The 18663-nt window shown below is 45.3% G+C and overlaps 3 protein-coding genes across 5 annotated transcripts in view; 2 read left to right on the top strand and 1 right to left on the bottom strand.

The window, feature by feature from the left end:
* Positions 1 to 909: 909 nt before the first annotated feature.
* On the bottom strand, positions 910 to 2711 carry gpx1b (glutathione peroxidase 1b). Its single transcript, XM_068711927.1, has 2 exons — positions 2432 to 2711; positions 910 to 1566 (listed from the first exon to the last, which is right to left on the bottom strand). Exons 1-2 carry the CDS (start codon positions 2654 to 2656, stop codon positions 1216 to 1218), a joined length of 576 nt encoding a protein of 191 aa, XP_068568028.1. The 5' UTR covers positions 2657 to 2711; the 3' UTR covers positions 910 to 1215.
* An 834-nt stretch (positions 2712 to 3545) lies between these two features.
* On the top strand, positions 3546 to 16421 carry fancd2 (FA complementation group D2). Of its 3 annotated transcripts, none has more exons than XM_068711931.1 (44): positions 3546 to 3631; positions 3864 to 3924; positions 4175 to 4297; positions 4403 to 4470; positions 4561 to 4667; positions 4806 to 4866; positions 4967 to 5019; positions 5108 to 5186; positions 5350 to 5474; positions 5554 to 5641; positions 5786 to 5890; positions 6007 to 6098; positions 6237 to 6351; positions 6461 to 6496; positions 6620 to 6766; positions 6890 to 7024; positions 7119 to 7250; positions 7853 to 7960; positions 8054 to 8163; positions 8257 to 8311; positions 9105 to 9224; positions 9326 to 9399; positions 9487 to 9621; positions 9798 to 9898; positions 10024 to 10139; positions 10229 to 10337; positions 10444 to 10542; positions 10621 to 10715; positions 10824 to 10967; positions 11293 to 11409; positions 11585 to 11713; positions 11803 to 11921; positions 12123 to 12233; positions 12329 to 12459; positions 12560 to 12659; positions 12866 to 12988; positions 13154 to 13247; positions 14335 to 14406; positions 14611 to 14649; positions 14728 to 14802; positions 15218 to 15292; positions 15398 to 15544; positions 15625 to 15741; positions 16152 to 16421. In XM_068711931.1, the coding sequence occupies exons 2-44, from the start codon at positions 3864 to 3866 to the stop codon at positions 16236 to 16238; spliced, it is 4329 nt and encodes a 1442-aa protein (XP_068568032.1). In that variant the 5' UTR covers positions 3546 to 3631; the 3' UTR covers positions 16239 to 16421. The 3 variants fall into 3 exon arrangements, with proteins under 3 accessions (XP_068568032.1, XP_068568030.1, XP_068568031.1); XM_068711929.1 differs by having other exon boundaries at positions 3547 to 3631; positions 10818 to 10967; XM_068711930.1 differs by having other exon boundaries at positions 3547 to 3631; positions 6240 to 6351; positions 10818 to 10967.
* A 935-nt stretch (positions 16422 to 17356) lies between these two features.
* The window catches only part of tex264a (testis expressed 264, ER-phagy receptor a), a 52594-nt gene continuing 51287 nt past the window's right edge, over positions 17357 to 18663 (top strand). Inside the window, exon 1 of the mRNA XM_068711932.1 lies at positions 17357 to 17919. Coding sequence (XP_068568033.1) covers positions 17662 to 17919 — 258 coding nt within the window. The 5' untranslated portion in view covers positions 17357 to 17661. The remainder of the gene's footprint in view (positions 17920 to 18663) is intronic.

An 18663-nucleotide genomic window follows, 5' to 3' on the forward strand; every position in this document is an offset into this window, starting at 1 on the left:
GGGTTTGAATGACTTCTACTCGGCCTCAAGGGTCTTTGGGTGGAACCAGAGGGCAGCCGGTACCTCATGGATCTATTTCCCATCAGTCTTGTTCTGTGGCATAAATTCTGCACTTTGTTGCATTACAGCATGTTGATATGAAGGACCTCCAAGTGCCCTTTTTTTTTCTTTTCTTTTTTTTTGTTTTGCCGGTGGTTCCCACCCATCAAGTCTTTCAGAGACGACTACCTAAATATAATCATTTGAGCCTAGAAAAGCTTTACATCATATCTGCAATCCTGGATTCTTAAGTCGAAAAACAGAATCCAGCCGCTGAACGCAGCCAATCTCGTTTTCCCTCTCTTTTTTTTTCTTTTTTTTTTTTTTAATCACAACGGCAGTTCAAAACTCAAAAAAACCAACCGAAGACGTGTAAATAATCAGACTATTGAAAATAGGTGTAAAGAAAATTCTTGTCGTCATATTTATCTTATTGCCAATATCTACAGTATTTGTTTTTAATTGAGAAATATTTGAATTCAAAGTACAATAAAGACTGGAGGCCTCAACAAAGTGGTTTGTTTGGACTAATTACGCACAAAGGATTTACTCCAATGAGCTTACAGCAAAGCTGGCTTCACGTTGGAGGTAGTTGTGAAATAAATATTGCTAAATTATCTTTTTATTGGCATGTGATGCAGCCTTGATTTAATGCCGACTGATTGCAAAATGAACTGATCTGCACTCTGCTGCTGGCACAGTTAGCCATCACTGTTATTACCAACAGGGTTCTCTACAGATCAAGTTTACTCAAGATCACGTTTTCTTCAAATGCAGACTAAACCCGGCCTTCATCCTGCACTTCGACATAAACCTATATTCAAAAGAACAATATCAAATATTGGAACAATGATTCCACAAGTCAGGAAATGGATGAAAAGATGCATTTATTGCTCCTCCTTACAAATCAAAACAGACGTGCTTTGCATACACACAAGGCGGCTGACAACATTCAGGCTTTTTTTACGCTGCATCAGATACCCTCCTCACAATGAACTTGGTTTCAGAGGATGTCTTCATATTGTAAAAGAGCAGAACACCATCGCATGTAGGAGAGCACAGCTGGTCTGGACAGGTGTTGTGCACCATCTACAGGAGCTACAGATGGGGGGAACGCATGGAGCCCCCAAAAAGGCCAGTGTAGGTGGGTGAACACCACCGAGGAGGACGGGCGGGTTAGTTGGCCTGGCTGAGGAGCTTCTTGATGTCCCCCTCGATGTCGCTGGTGAGGAACTTCCTGCTGTAGCGCTTGAACGGAGCTCCGTCGGGCCCGATGAGGAACTTCTCAAAGTTCCAGGCCACGTCGTTCCTGCTCACCGGGCTCCAGATTATCAACTTGGGGTCGGTGATCAGGGCGGACGGCTCGTCGCTGGGGAACGGGAGTTTCCCCCTCAGGAACACGAACAGGGCGTGGGCGTCTTTCCCGTTCACGTCCACTTTCTCCAGCAGCTGGAACTTCGGCTCAAAGCCATTTCCAGGACGGACGTACTTGAGAGACATGAGGATTTCCTCATTCTTGCAGTTCTCCTGAAAGGGTTAAATCAGAACAATACGTGTGATTGTGTTGCCTTGATGAAGTCTAACATGGAATTATGTCTCTATAGACAGGTATTACATCATGGTTTATGAGGGACGTGGTTCACAGAGATTGTCATGGAACAATAAAGGTTTGAAGTTCAAGTGGGACAGAAAATGTCTCTGTACTTCAGCAGACCAACATAATCTAAACGCCACTGACTCCAGGGTTGAAAGTGGTGAGAACAATTGAATGACTAATAGACTTCTTAGTCTTCTTTATCTTGAACAGGAAGAGCCCCCCCGCCCCCCCCCCCGAGACGGTTTAACTTCCTGCTGATTTGAACCATCATTTCTGTAACCGTCTATTAATGAGTTACTACTGTTGTCATAAAAAACTATAAGTTAATAAATGACATATTGCTTAATCTCGGCATCACAATAGTGAAGCAGAACACATTGCATGTATTAAGTTGTATAAGGAACAACTTGTGTTTGGTCACTACCACAAGTTCCTCTTTCCTCATTCAAACTGTATCTCAGAAGGAAGTCAATTCCTCACCAGCAAAATGTATCCTTTTGATTTATTATCAATTGGTTTAGATAATATAATAATGAACTTGAATTAGTGGCTGTAGCAGATACTTGTTGACTAAATATAAGACAAGCTAAACCTTGTATAAAGCAAGTCCAAACCAGGAACAAAACTCAGTAAAATAGACCACAAATTCATTATAATAGACAATATAGCTGCATGCTGTTGTGTAATTTCCGGGTAAAATATGTAAAACGAATAAAAACTAAAAACTAAAAATAACCCCAGTGTGCCTGACAGTGACGAGAGTAACACCTGCTGAACATGACATCGTTTCCTCACCTGATGGCCGAACTGGTTGCAGGGCACTCCCAGGATCACGAGCCCCTTGGCGGCGTACCGCTCGTGGAGCTCGTTCATCTGGGTGTAATCCCTGGTGGTCGTACCTCAGAGAGACGCAACGTTCTCGATGAGGACAACTTTGCCCTGCAGCGAGGAGAAATTGAACGTTTCTCCCGTTAACAGTTTGGCCGAGAGGTCGTAGAATTTCGCAGCCATTCTTGCCATTCTCGATACCTGTTTCCCCCTTCAGCTGAGCGTCACAATGAACACTTTATTTCCGAGTCGCTCTACTTTCTTGAGCAAGCCGTGAAATATAGTCAAAGATCGTGTATGTATTTCAAGATGGTTCACATCCTGCAGCCTACGGGACGGGATTCGAACGTTTTTTTTTACATTTTATGTCACAATAAAATCATGCGAGAGTAAGTCAACATTTTGATTTACTAAACCCTGATTGTTTATGTTATTACATTAATTGTGTAACTATATTTTGACATTCTATCTTTAATTAAGTCAAAAGGTTGCCTAAACATGAATACTGAATTTTGTAATTTCTACTATTTTATCCTTTTTGTTTTTTCCTGGAAGAAATTATCTTTAAATTATTATTAAAAAAAACAAAAACGGCTCGTGAATCATGACTTGACTGGACTATATCGCTGTAGCAAACGTACGCGAGGCGAAGAAGGAAGCAGGTAACGGTGAAGCCTCTCAATGTACAATACACTCTTTGATGTAGTTGCGCAGGTACGTCGAGTTGGGGGGCTTTTGCCTGTTTCATTGCACGGCGTATCCCGGAAAAGGTAATCATGAGAAAATATGTCGACAGAGTTCTCACCCCGCCCACCAACGGACAAGATGGTTATCTAAAACATGCGATGTAATGCTAGAAAATTAGGGACCGTATACAATATGTTGTAGTCGTTGTAGTGTAGAAAGACGGACCACTTTTAAAAGCACAACATATACTTAAGTCAACAGACTAATTTATAAAGGAGCTATATATACAATCTATAGTCGCTTTATTTGATTAGTTAATTTATTCACAGCTGTCCCCCTCGGTTCCCTAAACTCGATGAAGATCTAAATAGATGATCCCTAACCTGTTTGTGACGCACTAGACACCTTTGGCGCGAGAGTTTGTTTTGTATTTTCTGTGTCTTCAACTTCGCCGTCTGTGTGATTGTCTGTCAACCAAGCGTACGTGTCACTTTTACCATTTAACGTACTTAAATATGGCATGTTTGTATTGTACCGTTAGTTATGTATTACTGGATTAGCTAATACCTTAGCCACAGTAGCAGTTTGCTGTAACGTTGTCCCCAGTGCAAGTTAACTTGTTATAACGACAAGTTAGCTTGTTTACCACTGTTGACGCTAGCTTGGTTTAACGTTAGCCATTAAGCATCTGTTGTCCTTCATATTTCATCAGATGATGCGTAAAAAGCGACGCTCGTCTGTGGGTAAAGGAGAGGGAGCAACCACGACCACTAGTAAGTGTTGTGTAACGTAACATCACACCAGTTTATAGCTAACCTATGTGTTAGCACAAGGGTTTACGATATCCAAATTCCCAGAGGCCTGTCATTATTTACATTGAGAGTGACGTCACATCACAGGACTATGACATCTCGCTCCCTTCGTTACCTGATGGCACCTTGTCTCAAGCATTGTCGTCATGGGGAGCCCAGTGTTCTCTGCTGGGTTCTGCTTTATTAACGGTTCGTTCTCTTCTCTCTATAGAGGCAAAGAAGAGTCGCAAAGCAAAGGAACCTGCTCCAGAGGAAACGAATGAAAGTGTGTTTGGGGTCTTCCTTCGAGAGGCAGGTGTCACCTTAAAACAGGGCGGAACATCCAATGAGATCGGTAAAAACACACTCCATCCAAGTTTCAAAACGTACCAAGCCAGCGAATCAAGTTACTTTCTGATTTGTTTCTGATCCTTATCTCCCCCCCCCCCCCCCTCTCTAGCTGTCGACCAAGTCGTTTTCCAAAAGAGGATACAGAAACAACTACAGAAGAGCCCCAGGTACCCTGGGGTAAGCATGAGCCATACAACCGTCCCTACGCGAGATCTAGGTTTTTTTTATCACGAGGCGGTTGTGTCTCACGGACATCTCTTTGCTCAGATCGTGCAGGAGTTCACCGCTGGATTGGAGTCTCATATCGAGGACGCCGAGCGCTTTAGGAACTGCCTTCTTCCATGTGTCCCCCGATTGTCTGACGGAGACTCCAGGTGACTCTCACATAAAACACACTCGGTGCTGATGAGAGGCTACGTGGGCAGAGCTCATACAGAGCAGAGCTACGGTCTGGACCAGCCTCATGTCGGGACTCTTGACATACTGACACGATTTTTTAATCTGTGTTGCAGTAATGGCAGCTCTTTTCAGGAAAGTCTGCTGCGCATGTTGTTGGGGATTGAGATGCTGCAGGTGAGATCTTTTTTCCTAGAAGACCACAGCATCCCTCCTTCACAAAGGAAGGAAAACAAATATTCCACTAATCCTTAATCTGCTTTTCTTTTTCACGCAGACCGTCATCATCAACACGTTGCTCGAGAAGCTCCCTGAATTTATGTGTGATGGGTCAGTATTTAGTTTTTTTTACAGCATTTCTAACCGTTTTACACTCTTTTTTTTAATGTTATTTTTCTACTTGTTCTGTCCCTCACAGTACTGGAGAGGGAGGCCTCAGCATTCCTCACACAATCATCAACCAGTTCAAATGGCTAGACCGAGTTGTGGACAGCAAGGTAGTCATTTCTCTGATGACAGGGATTTAAAGTCAATAACTGTGTTTTTACTTTTGCTGCTCTGTTCATTTTACACCTGTAATCGCGTGTTTCTTCTCCACATCGGTCACCGCTAATGTCTAGATGATGAAGTCAGCCCTCTGTGTGGCCTGTTGTTTTGCAGGGGTTGGCGGCGAAGCTCATGGAGCTGGTGTCGGTGGCGCCGGTGGAGGTCCAGCGCGACATCATCAGCAGCCTGCCGGAGATACTGGACGACTCCCAGCACAATGACGTAGCCAGAGAGCTCAAGTAGGTGCAGTAGAGCTCCACTACAGGTCCGTGGTTCTTGTGCCGTACGAGTCGCCGTTCTCATCCCGCTTCTCTGTAGCTCTTTACTCCAGGAGAACACTCAGCTGACTGTCCCCATCCTGGATGCCCTCTCTAGCCTGAACCTTAGTTCCTCATTACTTAAAGAGGTAGTACACACACACACACACACACACACACACACACACACACACACACACACACACACACACACACACACACACACACACACACACACAGATGACATTCCATTCATTTGCATGTCACTGACCCGTCACTGTCTGCTCTCTCAGGTCCGTGGAGCCGTCATGGTCACCTTGGCTGCCGTGCAGCTGGAGGACCTACCTGTGGTGGTCAAGTTCATCCTACACTCTGTCTCAGCCTCTGATGCTTATGAGGTCAGACTCCGAGTCTACGCCATGATGCATTCAGCAAACACGAGATGGTAATTGTGCTCTTTACAGTACGTACATATATATATATATTGAAATTGTGTGTCTGGTCCTGGGTGTAGGTGGTGTGTAGTCTTCGTAAGAAGCTGGAGCTGGAGCAGTGTGTCCTCCCCGCCGTGCTGCAGGCCTCTCAGAGCAGCTCAAAGAGCAAAAGGTCAGCGGCGTAAGACTCCACCGATCCCTCACAGCCGTTCAGCAGCATATGTAGTCAGCAGCATATTTTGAAGTAGGCCGGTAGGTTCTTGGATATAATTGCATTCCTGGAGTTTAAATGAATCGCCCGGTGTTGCAGCAGGTCCGCTTCCGCACCGTCGGCTGGCAGCAGCCAAGACAGCGTGACGTTGACGCTGGACGGCATCAAGTCGGCGGTGCGATTCCAGAAAATCATATCTGAGGCTTGGCTCAAGGTGGGAAATGAACCACTATTGTATTCCCCCTTGCTTTAGTTGATTAATAAATGCTGATGCTTTTGAATGACGGTCTTGTCAATTTTTTTCGTTGTTTTTTTTCCATCAGGCTATAGAGTCTGTGGACAAAGAGGAGGACCAGAAGGTGAGCGTTATCTCCTTCATTCAAAACCAGCCCCAACGTTTGGACACAGTAGACGTTTTAAAGTCAAGGACCTGCCTGTCTGTGTCACATTCATGTGAATCTGTCTGTCCCTTCACACGGCAGGTAGTAGATCTGCTGGTGCTGTTCATCCTCCACTCCACCAATGCCAACCAGAGCCGGCGGGGGGCAGAGAGGGTGCTGAAGGGGAAAGTGAGGACCGGACTGATCCAGGAGGCTCTGCTCCAGAGGACCTTCAGGGACTACGCTCAGGTGGGTCCGTCTGCAGCCGTACAAGCTCAGACACAAAGACGGTAGCGCAGGGCATTTTGTTTTTATATATATATGTATTATTATTTGAGTGATTGGTTGTATTAATCAGTGATGTCCCTCTAGGTCATGCGAGGGTATTTCCCCTCCATCCTGGCTCTGGCTCAGGGCTTGTTGCGCTCCCCTGACCCCTGTGTGGCGCCTTTTGGTGGACACATGTACCGACACTCCTTCACAGCTTTTGACTCTTACTGCCAACAGGTGGGTTTGGGATTCATATTTCTTAAAATGCTCTTACGCCTGTTTATCTGTTGTTTTTGCAGCCCAGTCATTGGAACTCCTGTCTGTTTTGCAGGAGGTGGTGGGCTCTCTGGTGACCCACGTGTGCAGCGGTGTGGGTGGGGAGGTGGACGCGGCTCTGGAGCTGCTCTGCGGCCTCGTTACAGAAAAGCCCTCAGAAATGTCCCTTTATGCTGTTTTTGTCAAGGTGAGGAGGGGATCCTTCTGTCTTCTCACCAAACCACACTTTAAAAAAAAAAAATGCATAAATCACAGATCGGAGCTTTCAGGTCCTTCAGGACAACTTAAATCTGCAGAATCAGGGTCACTTTAAATATTTACAAATCAGAGATTTTTGTTGGAGGAATTTTCCAAAAAGACGGAAAAAGAAAATCTTTGTAATTTCCAAAAGAGGCTCTAAAGACGCTACTTACCAAAAAGTGATATCTAGATAATATTTTGCTCTTCAGAATTTAAAAAGAGACCACACTCTGAATATTTTAAGATATACATATATATATATATACATATATATATATATATATATATATATATTTTTTTTAAATATATTTTAAGATATATATATATTTATATATTTTTTAATATTTATCTATAAATATAAATATATATACTGAATATTTATTTTAATTTGTTCATCTTTTTGTTTCCAGTTGGCACACATTTTTTTGTCATTGTTATGAGAAACAAAAATATTCAAATAACTGTATAAATTAAATTTGAGCTTTCTTACGAAGCTGTAATATTGTTGCGTTTGGTTCACTTTTTCACTGAGAACTACTTTTGATTCAGGGAATCTTAGATTACATGGACAGCCTCACGCCCCAGCAGATCCGCAGACTCTTCCACCTCCTGAGCAGCCTGGCCTTTGGGCAGCAGCAGCAGGGATCTCACATCCAGGTCAACATCCACGAGAATACAAAGTTCAGCCTTTTTCTTGACTCCGTCTCCTCCGCTGACCCAGCTCTCTGTGACTCTGCTCCGCCCCCTCAGGATGACATGCACATAGTGATCCGCAAGCAGCTCTCCAGCACCGTGCCCAAGTACAAGCGCATCGGCATCATCGGCGCCGTCAGGATTGTAGGAAGCATGGGGGCCGTCGGGTAAGAGGTGTCGCTCGCAGGCACACGTAACACATCGCACTTCTTCATTCTGTCACTTTATAGCTCAGCCACGCTCTCTGCTGCCCCCCTCAGGCGTAAAGGGAAGGAGTCACAGAACGGCTCGTTACCTCAGGAGACCCTCAGACAGGTACATGTTCTGCATTAAAGCGATCAGAATGCTTAGTTTGTTTATTCTTCATTTCGACATCACTTCTATTCTCGACTCTTATAGCCAGACCTTTCTCCACACTGAGTTTCAGCGCTGTGCCAATGCAGGAGAAAGGTTGAACCCATCATAATTTGGCACAAGAGAGGGAAAAAAAAAAAAAATCATCCTCTGTTTGTTTTTCTTTAAATCCATCACAGTTGTCTTAGGCGCCACTAAGGTCAGGATGCAGCAACGGTGGCCTTGCAAAATAGATAATGGGAGGGGAGGAGAAGCAGCCGGCCAATGGCAGCACAGACCACTGTGAGTCAGACTGGGCTTACAGTTCTGGCGAGTTATTGAATCATAGCTGCAGTCCATAACTCCAAGTACACACAGATAACAGTAACTGGTTATGTTCTTCAGTCTTAGATTCAGTGTTTAATAGGGGAGAAGGGGATAATCATATAAAACAATACATATTTTTCAGGTTACTTCTTATTTTGCATTTGATTTTGCTTCATAAGTCGATAAGATTTAACATTTGTGTTTACACTGTTGCCATCGTCTTCATTTTATTATAGAAAGCAGCGATGTTTGATCAACCGGGACTTGTGAATAACTTTACCTTTATATGATATACAATTTCTACCAAGGAGGGTTTGGCTAGGGTCACCTGAGACCTGAGATGTATTTCCTCTTCATTCCTGTTCCACCTGTCATCAGAACGCACGGTGAACCGCACGTACCTGAAGTTGACTGGTCTTTAGATCTCTTCACGTATCGCTTGTCGCAGGTGACGGCGCTGTTGGAGCTGGTGAAGTCCAGCAGTGAAAGTTCACCCGAGGCCGCGGCTCTCTACTACGATGAACTGGCCAACCTGGTGCTGAGCTCCAGCCTGGACCCACAGGTGCAGGTGTGTCCCAGACGAACGCTTCCCCGTCGTTACTCTCCTCTTGACATGCGTCCAACAGAAGACGTCACTAAGCCTTCTGGTTCTCGTTCTCCGACCAACAGCAAACGATCGGAAAGAGCGTCATAGACGACTTCCAGGTGGACTTCGTGGTGGATCTCGGACCGGAAATATCCGGGTTAGTGACGGACGGCTGGCCGCGTGGGAAAAGTACCGGTTTGAATGAACCTTCCTGTAACGTCCGACATGTCTGCGTGTCTCTCAGCTCCTTTCCCTTCCCGCCCCGTGTGATGTACGACCTGGAGGTTCAGGGAAGCATCGTCATCAACCTACTGCCTCTGCTGGCCAAAGATCTGCAGACCAAAGGAGAGCAGCAGAGTCAAACCACCAAGGCCCACAAGTCAGTCGCTCTCGCTCCCACCGCCTTTTAAAACCAGCTCCAATGAGCGATGACAGAATATGTAGCCGGTGATGTGTTTCACTTGCAGTAGAGTCAGTTTGTTTCCTAACGTCTTACAAACGTGTAATCGACGAGGTGTTGCCTTTTGTTTCCTTCCTGTGTTTTGCGGGGGACAGGCGAGTGTCTCCTCTCTGTCTGTCTCCATTTTTCCGCCTCCTGAGACTCTGTGAGCACAAACTGCACCAGGGAGACCTGGACGAGATCGACGGCCTGCTGGGTGAGGACCAGGAAGTTACACACTTATATCTGATCGCATCTCTATGGCTGTAAAATGATGTGTGTGTGTGTGTGTGTGTGTGTGTGTGTGTGTGTGTGTGTGTGTTTACATGTGCTGGACCACAGGCTGCCCTCTGATCCTGACCGACATGGACGCATTAGAGAAATTTGAGAGCCTGTCGAAAGCTGATCGGGAATTCTTCTGTTCTTTGCTGTTTCACGCCATCAACTGGTTCAGAGAGGTTACTGCGTGTGCTTTGATTTTTTTTTACAACCCGTTTCTTTTTAAAGTAGGTAAGACATGTGACTAAACCCTGGTTTTGTGACCTAGATCATAAATGCGTTCTGCGAACAAAAAGAAACGGAGATGAAGATGAAAGTGATGACCCGTCTGCAGAACATCACCTACCTTCAGTCGCTGCTGGAGCGGGCTTTGGCAGGTGACCTTTAGATCCGTCGATACGGAGCGTCTAAAGATCTGCCCGTCGTGCCGCATGGGGTCAACTCTTTTAAAAAAAAAACTATGTTCTGTGATGTGTGTTCCAGAAACACCAGGCTATGTTCCACCTGTTGCCAACTTTGATGGAGAAAGCCCAGATGGGGTTACACTTGGTTCTGCTGCTCCTGTGAATAAGGCGAAGAAAGGTAACGGAATCAAACCAAATGCTCAGAATAAGGAATAAATACGCTCATAATTGTCTGACTCGCATATTGTTCTTTTAGACGGCACGGGAAAGAAGAGGAAGGCCCCTGGTAAGAACTCCTCAGAGAGCAGCTCTCAGCTTGAGGAGACGAACGAAGCGGAGAAAACTCAGCAGGTAAACTCTAAACCTCACGTATTAATCTCTGTTTTTTTTTGTTTTTTTTAAATGGAGCTACGCTAAAAAAAAAGGGTGGGGGGTTTCTGCTTGTGCTTGAAGGAGCAGCCGGAGAAGGAGAAGGAGATCCGGCAAGGTGTCAGTCTGGTGTCCTACAGGCAGTTCTTCAGGGAGCTGGACGTGGAGGTGCTCGACGTGCTGCAGTGTGGCCTGCTGTCCCGCTCGCTGCTCGACTCTGAGCTCCACACCAAGGTGAGAAGGAACAAGAAGGTTTGTCGGGCTTTCTTCAGAAAAAAAGTATAGATTTGAATTGTTATTATTATTAAATATATCAAGGCTTTCAAACTTTAAAGGGTAACTTCTGTATTTTTTCAATCTGGACCCTATTTTCCCATTTTGTTGTGTCCACACTTCCAGCTCAAATCCATTTCCTAGATTGTATCCAGATACATAGTTCTTAAAATGTGATTCCCATCAGACTTGTACAGATGCGTGTCCTCCGTCCTTTCGCGAAGGGACACATACATCAGTGCACAGGTTTGCGTTCTACGTCTCTTGACATTGTCCTGTGGTTGAGGTGCGGGAGGAGGTTCTGCTGGGTCCTGCTGAGCTGGTGTTCCTGCTGGAGGATATGCATCGCAAGCTGGAGTTCAGTCTCACGGCTGCCCCCGCCAAGAGACCCCCTTTCTTCAAGGTGCAGAAAAAGATATATATATATATAATATTCATTCTTGATTTCCTGAAGAAAGTACATTTTCTGTCCCGTCGGCCAAGATGCTTTGGGTGTCGGTGATATTTTGTTCCACCTGTGTAACACTAATATGCAGGCTTCTATGAGGCCGAACCTGATGACTCGTGTTCTTCTGCAGGGAAGGACGGATAAGAGCGTGGGCTTCTCCCATCTACAGCAGAGGAGCTCCGAGGATATCGCCTCCTACTGCGTCCGGCTGCTGCCTGCCCTCTGCTCACACCTGGAGAACTGCCACAACTATTTTCAGGTGACAAAGAAATCTGTAGATACGAGTGGAGGCCACGCCTCTTTCTTCCACTTGTTTACATTTGTGAATTATTATTTTTTTTCCACCAGACTCTGCTGTCTGAGAACAACGGTGTTGTGGACGGTCCCGCCACGGATGTTCAGGAGCACCATCTGATGTCCTCGGGCTACCAGCTGCTCCTGCAGGTCCTGAACACCACCTTCAGCTGGTGAGGAGGAGACGTTGAATCTTTTCACTCTGTGGAATTACAGAGCGGTAGGAAGAGGTCGGCGTGTCTAGCTTCTGTTTAGATGGATCTACATCAGTGTGTGTGTGTGTGTGTGTGTGTGTGTGTGTGTGTGTGTGTGTGTGTGTGTGTGTGTGTGTGTGTGTGTGTGTGTGTGTGTGTGTGTGTGTGTGTGTTCGTCAGGTCTGGATTCAGCCAGCCGGGACGGCGGAGCTTACTGAAGAAGGCGCTGGGAGTTTTGGCCGAACGACTAAAAGAGGAAAGCGGTGATTTGACGTTGGGGCAGCTTGTAAAGTGAGTGATGCAGTTAACATAACGAACTCTTGATATCAGTATAAGTCCCGTGGGTTTAATTGTGTGTTTGCCTCCTTTATTGTTGCTTCGTTTAGACACGGCTTGGAGTACCTGGTGAACTTCCGCAGCACGATGCCGAGTCTCAGCTCGGCCCTGTGTCTCTCCCAGCTGCTGTCCACCGTGTCAGAGAAGGGAGGGAACCCTGCCGCCTACAGAGAGGAGACCGGTCAGTCAGAAAACGTTGCCTCACTCAAATCGACTCCTCTGCGATCAATTGGACTGTGAGTGATAAAATGGCCTGATTTTTTTTTTTTTTGTCTTCCAAGCTTCCCTAGCAAAAAGATTCCTCCGCCAAGACTGGGTGACGGCCAGCGGAGTGAAGGAGCGAGGGAACAAATTCAATGAGGCGCTTCATACTCTCCTAAGGTGTGTCTGTTTGTCAGAAATCAGTTAAAAAAGTTGCATATGAAATTGATGGAAAGTAACAAAAAGCCTGTCTGATACATTGGCAATGGATTTAAGTGTATCACACATACTGTACATTGCATTGGTATATATATGATGCCTGATAAGAAGATTTTCAGGAGCGTCGTCTCTAAAGGACCTTTCTGTCTTTTCTCCGCTCTCTGCAGAATCTACCTGGAGCACGTCGACGATGTTCTGAAGGCGGTGGAGGAAATAAGCGGAGTGGGAATCCCCGAGCTCATCAACGCTTCAAAAGATGAGAGCTCTGCATCGTGGCCCACTCTCAACAGGTCAGTCACCGTCACCAACGCTCCGCTGTGCTTAGTCGTCTCAGAGCGAAACGGACGGCCGCTTGTAATTCATGTGCTCCTGCCATCCAGACTGTGATAACAATGAATCAATAATAATCACATTAAAGAGTTTATTCATCCATATTGTTATTATTTATCTTTTAGGCAAACATTCCTGGTGTTCTACAAAGTGCTGATGGCAGAGCTGGAGAAGGCCATCAGGAAGATTCCTGCTGGCACAGTCAGTGACAACACTGAGGTGAGCCATCAGGTGTTCACTGTGTTCTCTGACAGTTAGTCTGTAGTCTGACAGTTAGTCTGTAGCGTGACAGTTAGTCTGTAGTCTGACAGTTAGTCTGTAGTCTGACAGTTAGTCTGTAGTCTGACAGTTAGTCTGTAGCGTGACAGTTAGTCTGTAGTCTGACAGTTAGTCTGTAGTCTGACAGTTAGTCTGTAGCGTGACAGTTAGTCTGTAGTCTGACAGTTAGTCTGTAGTCTGACAGTTAGTCTGTAGTCTGACAGTTAGTCTGTAGTGTGACAGTTAGTCTGTAGCGTGACAGTTAGTCTGTAGTGTGACAGTTAGTCTGTAGTCTGACAGTTAGTCTGTAGTCTGACAGTCTGTAGTGTGACAGTTTTCTGTAGTGTGACAGTTAGTCTGTAGCGTGACAGTTAGTCTGTAGTCTGACAGTTAGTCTGTAGTCTGACAGTCTGTAGTGTGACAGTTAGTCTGTAGTGTGACAGTCTGTAGTGTGACAGTCTGTAGTCTGACAGTCTGTAGTGTGACAGTTAGTCTGTAGTCTGACAGTTAGTCTGTAGTCTGACAGTCTGTAGTGTGACAGTTAGTCTGTAGTGTGACAGTTAGTCTGTAGTGTGAGTTAGTCTGTAGTGTGACAGTTAGTCTGTAGTCTGACAGTTAGTCTGTAGTGTGACAGTTAGTCTGTAGTCTGACAGTTAGTCTGTAGTGTGACAGTTAGTCTGTACTGTCCTTTTCCTGCATAACTAACTATGTTGGAGCCATAACGTGGTTTTGTTGTTCTATTTTGTCTCTGAGGGAAACGTGGGGTGGGTTTACACATTAGCAGTTCTGACACTGAACACAGGGCGGCGCATTGAGCTAAAAAGTGCATATAGGGAAGTGCCTGGTGATGAGAATCAGGTGTGTGTGGAGGGGAAGCGAACAGTTTTTGCGCACCGGACAGTGACAACACGCGTCCGAACAAGTGCTCCCGTTCGCCCCCTAGTGGCTCTAAAGATAAAAATAAATATATGTTAAAGTCACTACTAACTCTACGTGAGTTTCTTTGTGTTTTTAACTACAGACACATGTGACCTCTGTTCTCCTTCAGGCTCAGAGTGAGAAGCTGCTGACATGGACCCTGGCTGTCAAAAATCTTCACGTCCTGGTCGACCTAGTGAAGGTCTGTTGGCGTCGTGATGTAGTGGCTGACATTTATGCCTCATCTGTTCCCAGCCTTCAGTACTGGGTCATATTTTGAGTCGTTTTTCTTTAATCTCATCCCTTTTATCCCATCCATTCTTTTATGCATTTGTTGTTAGTCTTTAACAAATGTGTTCGGCTCCTCTGCTCACCTACTTGTGCTCTGATTCTTCTCTTCCCACAGGTGTTTGATTCTAGGCCAGTGCTCAATGTGTGCCTGAAGGTGAGTTGGCCGAGAACGATTTCTCATTCAGGTGAAGCTGCTGTGACTCTGTATTCATTTTAATCTTGTTATTGGTAGTATGGCCGCCTTTTCCTGGAGTCTTTCCTGAAGTTGGGGATGCCACTACTGGACAACAGCTTCAAGAGGCACATGGTACGCATGAAATACAGCTTGTAAATGTCATATTAATAGACCACTAATTAACTACTAATCAATCTTCTAGTTTATCCCAAAAACAAGGTTGAGTCCTTTGAGACGCCCTTTCCTGTATGTATGAGTGCATGTTTTCTTCTTCTGCTCCCCTAAATGATTCAAACAACATTCTGTGTTGTCGTGTGAAACATAACTTTCAGCCATAGTTTGCTGCAGCAAAATGTGAGGTTAGCCGTGGACAGACGCGGAGGCGCACACTCACTCGGTCACAAGACGCACAGACTCGCACCGTCACACACACACACACACACACACACACACACACACACACACACACACACACACACACACACAACCTCTCCCCAAGCAGAGATACTGAAGTGCTGACATCGGGGGGGGGTGATTTCTTTTTAAGGAGGACGTCCACAACCTGCTAAAAACCTTCCAGCTCAGCACCCGGCAGCTCCATCACATGTGTGGACATTCTAAGGTAGCCACAGTTCACACAGCTTCCAGCTCTTTAGTGGGAGACATCTCTCTGCCAAATGTTTCAGAATGTAATGAATATTCCCATCATAATGCGTTTGCTGCTCAGTTTCACCAGGACACGAGTCTGACCAATCACGTACCAGCCTTAAAGAAGAGCCTGGAGCTGTTTGTTTACAGAGTGAAGGCCATGCTGTCGCTCAACAACTGTCAGGAGGCGTTTCAGATCGGCAACCTGAAGAAGCGCAACCTGAAGGTACGACATCATCGAACTTGCAGTAAGTGTCTCTGTACGTGTGAGTCGGCTTACAGTAAACAAACAAACATCTGCTGCAGGGTGAAGAGATTCTTTCTCAGCAGTCACAAGAAAGTGAGGAGGACGAGGAGGAGGAGGAGGAGGAGGAGGAGGAGGAGCGACGTTCCCCGCTGCCTCAGGACCAGTCAGAGGATGAGGTACCCGTCATTTTCAGCCAACCCAAAACCCCAAAAATCAGGGAGTGTATGTTGTAAACAAAGGGAGAAAGAGGAAAAAAAACGTATGAAAACATTTTTGGTTAAACTGAACAATGGATGTAAGGAAATACAAAACAGATAAGTAATGTGTAAGTAAGCATTAAGTAGCTAAACAGATTGGCAGGAGTGGGGATCAAACAGCGGGCTTCCACTGCTGCTGAAGTAGGTCATTACTTTGTTGAAGTCCAAACCAAACAGTTCGGCTAACAGGCGGTGGAAACTGTGAAGGGCTGATAAGATAGCTGTTAGCGGCCGACACAGTTAACGGGGGGGGGGGGGGGGGGGGGGGGGGGGGTGGTTGGTTCACGGCTTCGATCAAGCTGAGAGGTTTCTCGCGTGCTTTTCTTCAGGCCCTGCGGACTGACTCTGAGGGAAGCAAGATGGTCAACAGAGAGGAAGATGTGGATCAAGATGATGTTACAGATGACTCTGATTAACCAAACAATCGAGAGTTCTTACATCAACACTTTCCAGATGTGTTCAATACTTCTACGCAATAAGCAATGCGTTCATGTACCTCCACTGGTTCTACTTTCTGTTGAAGATGAAACAGTTTCCACATTAAGTATGGTTCTTTAAAGAAATGTGTTATATGCTTCTTTTCTTTTTTTCAAAATAAAATGGAGATTATTGTGAGATTGTTTCAGTCTGATTTGTCATTGAATATGAATTTAAGAACACGGACATAAAGAGGGACGGCACCGATGAGCTTTAGCCTTAAATGAAGGAAAGCTACGTCTTTAAACGACCGAGTCAAATTCACAACTTAAAACTGAGCTGTGCAACATTTTATAGAAAGTCTCTGTCTTGCATTATAAACCACATGACCGTTAAAGACACATCACATGATCTAATTGGGTCGAAGCTGAGCTCTAACACATTTCCATTGGGTAATAACATTGACTCGCTCCAGCACAGGTCCTGGTCTTGAAGTCCATCAGTGAGGCCCCCCTGCTGCAGGAAGCTGTACTCTTTGTTTTGAACCATCTGTCACACCTCCGGTGTTGGGGAGGAGCCTAACTAGTAACAGCGTTATGTAATTAAATGACACAATAAATGAAAACGTAATCCTGATTCTGTCCTCACTTGATTACAGATGTTCTGGGTTTACACATCACCTCAGCCCCACTGGATTTCTGCTCTAACTCGTTTAGTAATTCGCTTCATATTTTGTCCTAAATGCTAAATTCTATAGTTTGAAGAACTTGACATAAGCAGGACTCGAGAATCGGTGAAGGAACAACATATTCCAACGAAAACAAAGAGAACCGCCGCTTTTTGTCACAGCGCTATCATCCTTCTGCACAGCTATGGGCTGAACCACTGTAATGGAAAAGGGGGGGGGGGGATTTATTTGCCATTAATGCGTGTGCTGTACGTTCAAACGATGGCTTTCGTTGATTTATAGGAATCAAATGAATCGGTTGATTTGTATGTGGTTTATAGTTCATATGTTGTCGGTGTGATTAATACATGAAAAGTAATAATTTAAAAGACGCGTTCACGTCGTCGTCGTCGTCGTCCCCCCCCCCCCCTGCTACGGACGGGAATGGTCTATCCAGGAAGCGCGTCCTGTGTTTGGGGAAATACCGTAAACAAACCGTCTTTTCTGTCAACTTGAACGAGTGTTTTTCTGCTTCGTTTCAGGTCATTGCGACTGTGAATCCTAAAATCCAACTCCGTCTTTCGAATAGCCACGTCTGCTTTGGTCGCGTGGAGCCGCTTGGACACCCAGTCTCGCTGTGTGTGACCCGGGAGGAGGACGTGTTCTAGGCTTGACAGATATCTTTCTTTTTGTGTGTTGTTGCATCTTTACGTTACCGCTTCTTCTTCTTCTTTTTTGAGAAGAGAGAGAAAACCATGTCCGATTTAATCCTGGTGTTCCTGTTGCTCGTGCTGCTGGTGTGTCTGATTGTGACAGTGGGGGGCTTCCTGATGTACTCGGGACTGCTGTGTGACGTGATCATAAAGACCGGGCCACCTCCTGTCAGAAATGTCACCATCGCGTACAAGTTCAGGGAAGGATCGTACAAGGACTGCGGTGCAGCCTACACGGAGAGCTGCAGCATCGGGCCGAAGCTCAACACCGTCGGCGTCTTCTACGATGACCCCAAACAGGTGAGGAGCCAGGACTCTGCAGTCTCTGGCAGTCTAACCACACCGTGTCCGTGCACTTTGACCTCGTGCACTTTGACCTCGTGACATAACCACACGTTATACTTTGTTTCCCGATAAGATGTTACAGATGGTGTGGTGTGCTTTTGTGTGACCCGGCCAGAGTCCTAAAGGTCACAGAAAGGGGTTGATGTGATGTATTCAAAACTCACATTTCCACCGTTTCAGTGTCTGTCTCTCTGCAACAACAGTCATTTCTTAAAGGTGTTGGAGATCAGAAAGAATGATAGAAAATAGGAACAAATCATCAAGGGGCCAAGTCGGCATCTTTAAAGAGCTTCTTTTGTCCAAGACCATATATATGAGTCAAAGAAAAGCCACAAATCATCACATTTAATATGTTCAAACAAGCCGATGTTTTGCATTTCTGCTTTAAAATCCACAAAAAATTCCGAGACAGTTATCAGAATTGTTGCTCTTTAACTTTAATTCCATCAAATAATCAATGAATCAACTTGTTGTTTGGCTCTAAACAGTTGTGTAAGTTTTTACGATGTCATTTGATATGTATTGTGCAGTATAACTAGATGTCATTTACTGTGATTGAGCATGTATGACTCGAGGGGTTAAATGTACAAGCGGCCTTTTTTTTTTTTTTTTTTTTTTTGAAGGGACTGAGCCTGGATGATGAAACCAGTCAGCTGTTTTCAAATGCCACGTTGCACTGTTGATATTTTTTTTTTTTTC

This window comes from Cebidichthys violaceus, unplaced genomic scaffold (assembly GCF_023349555.1).
Source record: "Cebidichthys violaceus isolate CVI_PGR_0920_01 unplaced genomic scaffold, fCebVio1.0.p SCAF_17, whole genome shotgun sequence".
NCBI classification, from domain to species: domain Eukaryota; kingdom Metazoa; phylum Chordata; class Actinopteri; order Perciformes; family Stichaeidae; genus Cebidichthys; species Cebidichthys violaceus.

Bases quoted from the DNA above. Each gene is read 5' to 3' on its own strand.
- fancd2 (XM_068711929.1), top strand. From the start codon at position 3,864: ATGATGCGTAAAAAGCGACGCTCGTCTGTGGGTAAAGGAGAGGGAGCA. The intron at 12,660-12,865 runs GTGTGTCTGTTT...CGCTCTCTGCAG, and splicing joins GCGCTTCATACTCTCCTAAG to AATCTACCTGGAGCACGTCG. The intron at 14,803-15,217 runs GTACGCATGAAA...TTTCTTTTTAAG, and splicing joins ACAGCTTCAAGAGGCACATG to GAGGACGTCCACAACCTGCT.